Source organism: Geospiza fortis, unplaced genomic scaffold (genome assembly GCF_000277835.1).
Source record: "Geospiza fortis unplaced genomic scaffold, GeoFor_1.0 scaffold574, whole genome shotgun sequence".
In the NCBI taxonomy this organism is placed as follows: Eukaryota; Metazoa; Chordata; class Aves; order Passeriformes; family Thraupidae; genus Geospiza; species Geospiza fortis.
In genome coordinates, this window is record NW_005054539.1 from 212,453 (window position 1) to 223,085 (window position 10,633).

At 37.9% G+C, this 10,633-nt stretch overlaps 1 protein-coding gene across 1 annotated transcript in view; it reads left to right on the top strand.

Annotated features, from left to right (window-relative positions):
• ROBO2 (roundabout guidance receptor 2) overlaps positions 1 to 8,112 on the top strand; it is a 153,705-nt gene extending 145,593 nt beyond the window's left edge. Inside the window, exons 28-29 of the mRNA XM_031063879.1 lie at positions 4,069 to 4,170; positions 5,267 to 8,112. Of these exons, the coding sequence (XP_030919739.1) occupies positions 4,069 to 4,170; positions 5,267 to 5,271 (107 nt within the window). The 3' untranslated portion in view covers positions 5,272 to 8,112. The remainder of the gene's footprint in view (positions 1 to 4,068; positions 4,171 to 5,266) is intronic.
• The last annotated feature ends 2,521 nt before the right edge of the window (positions 8,113 to 10,633 follow it).

Sequence of the window (10,633 nt, forward strand, 5' to 3'; positions counted from 1 at the left end):
ATATAGGGCCACATTTTCCAGTTCTTTCAACCTGCTTCCAAGTTGGCAGCAGTTTTTACGTGCTGATCCTTCTGAGCTACTGACATTCCTTTCAGCTGCATTAAAAACCCTCTCTTCTCTTTATTCCAGGCTATGACAAAGTAGCATTCATCTCTTAAGCCCAGCAAGATTACAGCACAGGTTTTCACTTTCATACAGGACCTGCACCTTGCCCCAAGCTGACTTTAGCACCTAAATGAATTTCAAGTCTGCACAAATGTGCACAGGAGGTGATGCTAGGCTGGAGTTGGGTTTCTACAATATTCACAGTTTCCCTCTCTCAGCCTGACCTCAAGTAAAAGCTGCTCTTTTATCCTAGGGCGTTTTCTTTAACCCATTAATCACCTCATCCCAGTGCAGTGCTGATTAGAGTGATACAAGAGGGCAAATAAGATTTAAACAAAAAATTATACTGCGTGTGAAGTTTTTTTGTAGGGTTACACTGTTTCTTCTCTTATCTATGTAGCTCCCACAGTCACACTAGAGGTACTCTTATCATCCATATTTTTCTTGATTTTATTCACTCTTGGAGCTCCTTGTTAATCTAACACATTAGTGCCATTGACATACTATAAAAAGAAGGGCAGTGTGCAGATGAATCTGTCATGGGGACAGGATTTACTGAATAAAGTCCTCCTAGAGAAAATACTGCTACCTGTATTTAAAATGTAAATATTTTAAATGCAGTTCATATTTTAAAAAATAACAATAATGGTACTGTTAAAACCCCCTAAACTGTTGACTGCATAAACAAGGGAGTGGCTGTTCATGTTCTGAAATCACAATGTGAAGTCACAGTTTAAAAATAGTGTGTGAAATTCATGCTGCTTGGTGAAATGGCAATTTTAATTGCAGTTTAGAAGATATACAAACATATAGAAAATAGCCCAAATATACTTTACAGTTCTCATTTCCTTGGAAATTGTTATTAAGGATGCTTCTCTGACCCGCTTAGAAAGAAGTCCCTTCTTTTTCCTCTGTATCACAAGTGTGTAAATAGAATTTGTCATTTATTCTGAGATGCAGAGCTCATCCAGGAGTAAAATTCCCATCCTGCAGGGCATGTATTTATCTGTCCATAAACAAAGAGAACTTGATCTTGACACTTCCAGTGCCCTAAACTGAAGTGGTTGCAGGTACCCTGTTCCTGTCAAATTCAGGATGCCAAGAGCAAGTGCATATCCTTTATGCATAAAAAAGGATGCCTCTAGGAGATGCTATGAGTTTATCCTGGCGTGAGGAGTTCACAAAGTTTGTACACAAGATGGGCCAGGGCTTCATATCTCTCTGTCTGCATTGTCTTTCCAACCTCTTGCACTGCAGCTTTGTTGCTCGTCACTCTTCTCTCTGGTAGATTTTAAAAAGGCTACTCTTGTGCATGATGCTGGTTTATATCACTGAATTTGGGTGTTTTAATAATATTAATTGTGCTTCTTCCCTTTTCCTTTATTAATGGCATATTGGAAATCCATTCTGTCACAGTTTTCAATGCATTTCCAGAAAAGAGTTGTTAGTATTAGTTAACAGCTTCCAGAAAATAGATGCAACTTATGGGATTTATTTAAGATGTTACCAAGCGTGAGGGAAATTTTGAAAGTAAGGCCTTTAGTTTGAAGTTGAATAGAATAAAAATACCTTATTCTGGGATCTCTGTTTCCACTGGTTGCTTTCAGTATGAACAAGATCACTGAGTTCCTGGCAGTGGCTTCATTGTAGAACTGGAGTTAAAGCACATCAAATATGACATTCTCAGCTCCCTCCCGATGAAAGTGGTGCTAGATCAGGTTACAATAATTTTGATAGCAGGAAAAGCCTTTTGGTTATTTTTTGAGGTATAGAAGCATTGTTACACACACATCCTGATTTCACGGGGGCTAGAATTATATCTTCGAATTAATTGTTCAGTATTTCAAAAAGTAAGGCACCACCAAAACCTCCCCATATTCTTTGCAGGCCTGAACATGGGGCACTGTTTGGAGAGTAATAAATGTGAGCCCATTCTCAGGACTGGAGACAACTACTTTTCATGTGCTAGAATATTGTGTAAAATCTAGCCTTTGTTTATGTCACAATTCCTTATTTTATGGATTATGATTATTTCTGAGGGCACAACAGATAATTTAACATACCATATGCTCTATAATGATAATGCACTTTATATTTATTCATGGTCGTTTTTCCTCAATATTTCATTGAACCCGAAGGAGGCCTTATCCTGAGTCCACCAGCTAGAAAAACAAATCAATTGACTATATATGTCATCTTCCAACTCTTTTGCTATGCTAGTGACTTTTGTTTTCATCCTTTAAAAATGTATCCAGCTTTCTGCTAAACTGATTTATGCCACTTGCTTTATTGCTGCCTTAATGCAAACTGTCCCATATTTTAGCCAGCCTTTGGAAACCAGGTTTGCATCTGACTCTGTTGTTAGGTCTTGATATATAAAAAAACAAGTAACATAATTTGGGAGAGACTGTGGCTGTTAAATACCATTTTACAGAGTCTTTCAAGAATTTCTTTTTTTTTTCAGCAAGGACAACATACAGTCATAGCACAGAACACTGATAATGCCCTTACGTCCTGCAGCACAATTTTTGTCCCTTGGCGGACCAGAGGGAGATACTTTGGCAGGGAAAGAAGTCAGCTGCCCGCCCTCTTCTGCAACAGATTTAACTTAAAATCAGGCTCAGTTCAATGGCAGCTCACGTGGGGAATCCCCACATCCCACTCTCTTGTGGCAAATAACGAAATCCTGGGTTTCTTCCACAAATTTCTTCTCATTTAGCACTTCTCTAAGTTAATTATACTTCTGCTGCAGTCTTTACAAAGGCTTCAAGCTTGTGAATAAAAGCATTTTTATCTCCTCTTTCTTTCCAACCATCCCCACCTACTTTTTTTTCTGTGTTCCTGCCCTCTGTCAAAGAAAGTCCATTTCTCCTCAAAAGGTTGTTTAAAAGTGAAGACAATTGGAAAACCAAAATAAAGAAACCCCTTTGGACCTAAATTCACTTTGAAAAAAAGGCAAGATTGAAGCAGTAGAAATCCCACTGATTTCAGAAGGGACAATGCTGTGTTTGAGGTTAGGCATATATACTCATATTCTTTCTTGACTCAAACTATATTTAGCAAGATCTCTTTCTTCAGCTTCTGAGAGGGCAAAAGTGGAACATACACAGCAAAGAAATAAAATAGTGTTTCTATTTCAGTGTTAAATCAGTTCTGCTGTTATGCTTCTTAGATTTGGATTATTACAACAATATCTCCAGGAAACACTAATCAGAAGTGATGTCTTGTTTTACTTCATGCTATATGAAGACTTACAGTCTTATGCCTTATTGCCATTAATCCTGCTTTTGAAAGCAGTTCATTATTACAGGTCTTCACAGAAAAAGAATCCAAGTGAGCAAAAGTAAGCCTTTTGCTCATAATGGAATGTGAAACAAGCTGCAGGATTTTTTATCCGCCCCAAATATTACAACTGCAATGCATAATATAATATTTTCCAATGTAATTCAACACCAGTTAAAAAAAAATTGTCAGTGTACTTTGCATCATTAGAAATTACTGAGTTGCTGTAAGCTAATTAAATTAGCTGATATTGTCATTCTTTATCTAAACTGATTGGGGTAATGTTGCCATAATTTAAGCTAAAGAAAAGGAAAAAGCACATTTATGTAGGCTTGAAGCAAAAATCTAATCATAGCTTCATTGTTTTGGAAATTGCATGTTCACCTATTTTTATTAAAGTATCTATGATTCATGATCTCTTATTCATAATGAATCTAGACTTCTTATAATTAATACAAACTGACTTAGGAGTTCACAAGGAAGCAAGATTTAAATTCATACTGGCTTCTCTGTCCTTGGGTTACAACTCTTAGTTGTATATTTTCTTATGTAAAATTGTTATGCTATAAAGCAAGAGAAAAGACAGATATGAATGAATATGACATGCATAAATGAATAGCCTGTTTATTCCTACTTCTAGGTCTTCATTGGTATTTATTTTGCTTTGTTTTGCTTTTCTAGAAGAGGCACTCGTACCATATAGTAAACCCAACTTCCCATCCCCTGGTGGCCACAGCTCTTCAGGAACATCTTCTTCTAAAGGATCAACTGGACCCAGAAAAGGTGAAGTCTTGCGAGGGGGTCACCAACGCAATGCCAGTGACCTTCTCGATATAGGCTATGTGGGAGCAAACAGTCAAGGACAGTTTACTGGTGAATTATGTAAGTTTACCTCCAGCTCCAGTTAAAACTCTCAAATACATAGAAGAAAAAAATTATAAATCTCTTGTGAAGGGAGTAGGAAGTTGTGTGTGATAATCAGATTAAGCTTTGTGCAGGTCTTTTTGCCTTCTGAGGCGTATTGCATGTGATGGCAAACAAATGTTGTCCTTCTGTTCCTTGCTTTGGACCAGTTCAAATCTGTGTAAGCTGTGCCAAAGTTATCTACACGGTACGTCTCTCTGTGTGTAATGCTAGTGAAGCATGGGGAAAATTGAGAAGTAATTCTAGTAACTTGGAGTATTTTTCTTTGGCAAAGTGTAGTGTTGTTGTCTTGGAAATGCCAGTGACAGATTTCCTCAGCCTTCTCCTTAAATTCCTGTCGCTTGATGAGAAGTATTCTCTTAGATGGAAGTTGTCTTCTCTTGATTGTGTACCACTCTTTTTCAGTTTTATATCTCCACTTCTTTCCTCAGCATCCCAGGACAGGGAAATTGTTTTCCAAATTTGTTTTCTATTATCACTCACTATCTGTTAAAGTTTTTATGAAACCATGTTGATGCTATGTACGTGCTGGCAGTACCAGCTGCCCAAAGGTTTGACTCTGTTGTTTGAGAAAGAACATCAAAACCCCAGCATACTCAGGCATACTGGTGTGTTTAATAAATTTATTAATGGTCATAAAAGCAGTGGAGCTGCTGGAATTGTCTGCCGCCTCTTGCTGCAGCCAAACCCTCAGCAGCTCCTGGCACTTACTGCCCTGTAGCTGTAAGAGAGCTAATGGTGACCCAGGAGCCCTGAAATGTGCAGTCTCAGATATGGTGTTGGTAAGTGCTAAATTTTAGCATCCCTCGCTTTTCATCTTAGAAGCAATTAACCCTGCTCTCACAACCTATTGAATATTCATCCTGTGCTGCAGTAATATTGCCATAGGCTTTATTTTGTGTGGTTTTTTCTCCTTATTACAACCTCTTTCTCTCTCTTTTGTTTCTCTCTATAGAGTAGTTGAGAAGACACATTGCAAGCTGCTCTGATGGACCATCAGGTCTGAACTCATGGAAGTGATGACACTAAACAGTGCAATGAACATTTTCTTTATTTATGTACTATTAAAAGAACTGTAAATGCAATGTAAAGACACACAGCCACACATATCCCACAGATACTTTACTTGTGTTCTTCTCTTGAATACACCATCCACCTTAAACTATTCCTTGTCAGGAGTATATAAAAAAAAAGAAAGAAAAAAAAATCACCCTCCAGGATTAAAAGGATTTCCTTCTGTATATAATTTCTTTTGTTGCATTGCTATGCAAGCTCACCTTCTTTTTAGCTATGTTCATATTCATGTCTGTTTTTACTGGTCTGTTGTACTATATGTGAATTAATAGGCTGTGGTGCCATATATTAACTTTTAATTGTGTAACTTTTATGTTTAAAGTTTGCACTGCAATTTTATTTGGTGATAAGCACAAAACTCTACTCCTCATGACATGAAGAAAAAAGGAGACTGAATGTGTGAAGAAGGTTTACATCCTGTAAGCTACTTTGGATGTAAAGGAGTGTGTTAGGTGGTTTTCCATTGGGGTGTAGAAATGAGAAAGTGACAGGCAAAACTGATGTCAGTGAAGACATTAGAAACAGATTTAAACTTTTTAAAATCAAGCAACATAGTTGCTCTTCCTATTTAAGAAGGGGTCAGAAGTTGGAAGTGTGAGATTAAAGAGTGAAAATGAAAACTAAAGGTAGCATGAGATGGCCTAGACCCTTTCACTAGAGTGATACCCTTAGTATCTGCTTTTAGTCATCCCATGCCACTAAGGGGAAGAAAAACAAACCTTGCTACAAATAAAAGAACTTAAGGTGTTTCACTAAAGCTGTTTTTATTTTGCAGTTTTAAAAGAATTATCACCGTTAATTTTTCTAGCCCAAAACGTAGGACAGAGATTTTTCAGGGGAAACAAACCACATAAACACAAGGAATACCTAGTAAGAAGATAAGTATGCAATTTATTACTAAGACATATTCAGGCTGCTTCCAAAAAATTGAAATGTCAGAGAGCTTATTTCATCTTTCCAATACATGTACAGTACGATAGAGGATAAAGCTGCACCACTGAAATTCATGACATTAATTGTTTTGATGCAGTCTACACAAGCCTTTCTGTTCCATACCTGAAGCCTGCAAGAGCTGAAGTTGGATCCACTAAATTTGTAGTAAAATGTTCAGTTTTTGGAAGGAAAGCAATGGTCAAATTATTTTTGACTTGCATTAAGTATATTTCTGGCAATACAATACATCAAAAAGTTGGATATAAGCAAAGGAAATCTTTGACCTGTGTTTTAGTGAGCGGCTTCAAACTCTACTATGATGAGGAAATAACGCATGTTTATACACTTTTTGAATAAACCAGACTCTGTAAGTGGACATTAATGACAGCATCCTGTCTCTTCATTAATTTTCATGACTTGGTCCAAGTCTTCTTTACCTCTCAAATCTCAAAGAATAAATTCTCAAGCTTTTCGTAGAATATTGTGTGTAGCTAACCCACCCATTATTTTGATGCTTAATTTAAATATTGCATCTTACAGCTTATTTCTGTTAGTTATCTGACCATGAACACAAGTTTCCATTGAATACCCTTTTCATATAACCATTCTATGTTGTTTTATATTTTGCCTTGGAGCTCACCAGTATTAAGAACACTTTTTGTCATGGCAGAATTTTAGAAAAGTAAATTACGATGCTAAGTATGTGTTGCTTTTCATTTCATTAACTTGTTCCATGATAAGATAAAACACGACAGCCATCAACTATAACTCAGCACTATTGAATATTGAAAAATGCTAGTTAGCTCCCTTAAGGTCAAGATGTGTTATTTAGCAAGTTACAAGCAAAAATAAGTTGAGGAAAAAAAGTATGAATTTATTTACATATGTGACCAATGAGTATATGCCATTTTCCTGCTTGTTAAAACACTATAGTTAAAAACATAACTTTAAAATGTTCAAAAATGTTCAAGTAAGATAAAGAATGCAGCATAATTACATGTGCATGGTTTTTATTTTGGTATATACCATATGAAGAGAAGACTATTCAGAGTACAATTCAAATTTAATTCTCTGGAAAATGTTTAACTCAGTCGCTGATAGTTGTTTTTTCCCCATTTAATTCAAAAGCTTGTGCTGAGCTTTGGTGGAACACCTTACTCACTCTGTTCTATTCAAAATTCAGTATCTTTAGAGGTTGATAAAGCCATTCCAATTCCTTTCAAATATGTGTTTTATCTCTTCCACTGGAAAGCAAATGTGTGTCAGTATTAAAGCTGTTCAGTACCATGATATTCACTAACTTGTCCATCTGCTTCTGTACATTTTTGTTCATTAATAATTTGCTTGCAATATTACATAAGGTGTTGTTGTGTATGGCAAAGTGTCTCCATTATCTTACAGGTGATGTCTCTTTTTTTTTCTCTCTCTTTTCTATACAGTGTACTTCCAATGAACCACAGTACATATTTTTTAAAATGCCATTTAATTTACTATTTTAAAAGAAGTATTCTTCTTTTTTAAAAAAATGAAAACATTTATTGTGAATAATGTGTTTAAAGAAAAGGGATGTTGTGGCAGCACTTAGAATTGTTTTTTAATTTTTTTTTTTTTAAACTGTTTATTGGCTACAGTTTGTTCACGAAAAAGTATGACCTCTTAATGTGTTTCATTGGTATTGTTAGTGCAGCAAAGTTTAATTGGCATAAGAAGTTGGTTAATAGTACTGTTGAAGTGTGTATTGTATATTTACTGGGGAAAAATAAAACATATTCACATTTCAAATCTATGTTAAAAGACCTTGAGTAAGGAGTCAATATGTGAAAACCCAAACAGGGAAAATCAGGCAATAATAACATAGACTGAGCTATAATCATCACTGTCCACTTACAGGTGACAAGGAACATTTTTTACACTGTTTTTTGAACTAAGCCAGTGGTAAACATTGCCTGTCCTAGGGGTTTCTGTTTAATGTCCTGTCTCTCCTGGAACAGTTGTACCTCTGTAATTACACTGATACAGCTATTCCAGTGAGTATTCTGCTTGTAGCTGTGTTCCCTCAGTGTGGGGCAAGCCCTGAGGAGGCACAGCTGGCTCTGCCTAAAGCCCACAGAGCAGTGGATTTGTAAAACCTGGTCTGAACCCTCAGACCTGGGGTTTGGTACTGGTGGAGCTACTGCCAACCCAGTACAGAATACCCCAAAGTGTATGGATAGGTCAGTTTTTTCTTGATCTTTGTGCTGAATACATGGTCAATTTTAAATGCAGGAGGGCTGAAGGACCAAATAATGAATTGTTCCATGTGTTTCAGTGGTGTATTGCTGTATGGGCAGCCATTTCAGTGATGCAAGGAACAGACATTTCCTTTTTTGATGTTCCTTTTTTTTTCCCTTTATTTCTCAAGCACATACCCAAGTCAGTAAACCTTTGGAATACCTTTTGGTTGTCACCTGAAATGCAACAGAAATACCATTCCTTGGGAAAAGTACTAAAGATAAGATGCATGGAATGTTTTTAAGTGTGTTAATTTAACTGCACACCAGTGCAAAAGGAAGACATGACTGTTTGAAATAATTATATGCTGGTTTATGCTTGCCTCAGGCCATGCATTGCCAGCCACGACAAGAGGTGTGTACTGAGGCTGAGAAAGAGTCCTCACAACTGAAAGAGGAAAGGGAATAGGGCTGGGGGAGATTTTGGCAGGAACTTCAATTTTAAAAAGAAAAAATTACAGGCAGCTCCTTTGGCTTGCCTACAATTTATGCAGTTTGGGGTGTTTTTTTATGGTTAATGGCCTTTTGGAGTCTTAGCAGGGGAACTAGAGAGAAAAAAGTTGACCTTTTGTAAAGATTGGGGGGTGCTTGTTTGCTGAGGGAGGATTTTTTAATTTAATTTTTAATTTTTTTAACACATGTTTTGTGTTCCATCTATCTGGAACACATTAGCTAAAAAATAAATTGTTTTTGAAAACCATGTGGGGAGCGGGCATTTCATTTAGGAGGCAAATTCAAATAGCAGGAAAAAGGGAAAAAGTAATACTAAAATAAGTAACACATACTGGTTTAGAAACAGCCAAGTCCACCACAGTTTCACATGCAGTTTTGAACAGTACAAGCAATGATGTGTATAAACTTCATTGCTTTTGCTTTGCATACGAAAACAAATTACCCAAAGTCCATAGGAGGCCTAGATCCTGGGGACACTCAGTCTGGTGCTTTGTTTTAAATGTGTGGTTAATCCAAGCTGGTGAGAGTGGAGAACGCTCAGGGTTGAGCAGCCCTGGCTGCTCAGAGCCCAGGAAGGCTCCAGCAGAGGAGTCCTGGTGGCTTCAGGCTCAGTGGGTTTCAGGGGATCCCAGGCAGGTCAGCACCTGGAGGAAGGTCACTTCTCTGAGGATGGAGTTTTCGGGGCAGGGAAGGTTTTCAATGCCTGTGGCACCATGGGGGTTTGCATTGAGCTCACTGAGGTGTGTGTCACACTTTGGGACTGCCTTCCCCCAGCTCCTTCTCAGTGCTCTCCTGCTGTGCTCTGTGCACTCAGTGCTGATGCTGTTCCCTGGATCTGGGGTGTCTGGCAGGGGGGCTGCAAGAGCAGAAGAGCCATGGAGGTGCTCTGCATGCATTGAGTGGCTGGATATGTGGATAAAAGCTTATTATTTCAGGAGGACACAGGAGAGCAGTGGCACCAGACATCTGCTCTGCTGCATCTAGCTGGTTCCCTTCAGGACTGAGCTCCTTCCTGCCAACACTCCTCCACCCAAATTAACAGATACAACCCACAGATGTTTCATGGGACCCACAGGAGATGGAGGGCCATGCCTACGTGCACAGTGGGTATTTGGGGAGAAGCAGCTCTGAGTTCCACAGCTGGTGTGAGGGCTAGATTCCTCTTTGGCCTGACTGTATTTAACTGTGGAGCTGCATCCAGGAAGACCTGAGCGGAAAACAAGTTCCTAGAGGAGAGCTCAGCATTGCAGCATCTCTTCTGGTATGGGGCTCCTTATTCAGTCTGTTGTAGGCAGTCCTGAGTTCACTGCTGAGTTCTCACCACATCCTGAGCACTCTGATGGTTTATGCTGAAGAGTGAGGTTGTTCCTCTTGCTGTAGGAGAATGAAAACAAACAAACAAACAAACAATCAAAAACCAAAAAATGCCCAAACTTAAACCTTTCACTTTAATACGAAGCTTTTAAAACAATGTTCAAAAGTCACAGAAAACAGCATTTCAGATGTATGTTTGACAATTCTTTTCTTTTTCTTGGTATTTTCTTTTGGTTACCATTGAAATGATCCATTTGGGTTTTTTTCAGAGCTGTAAC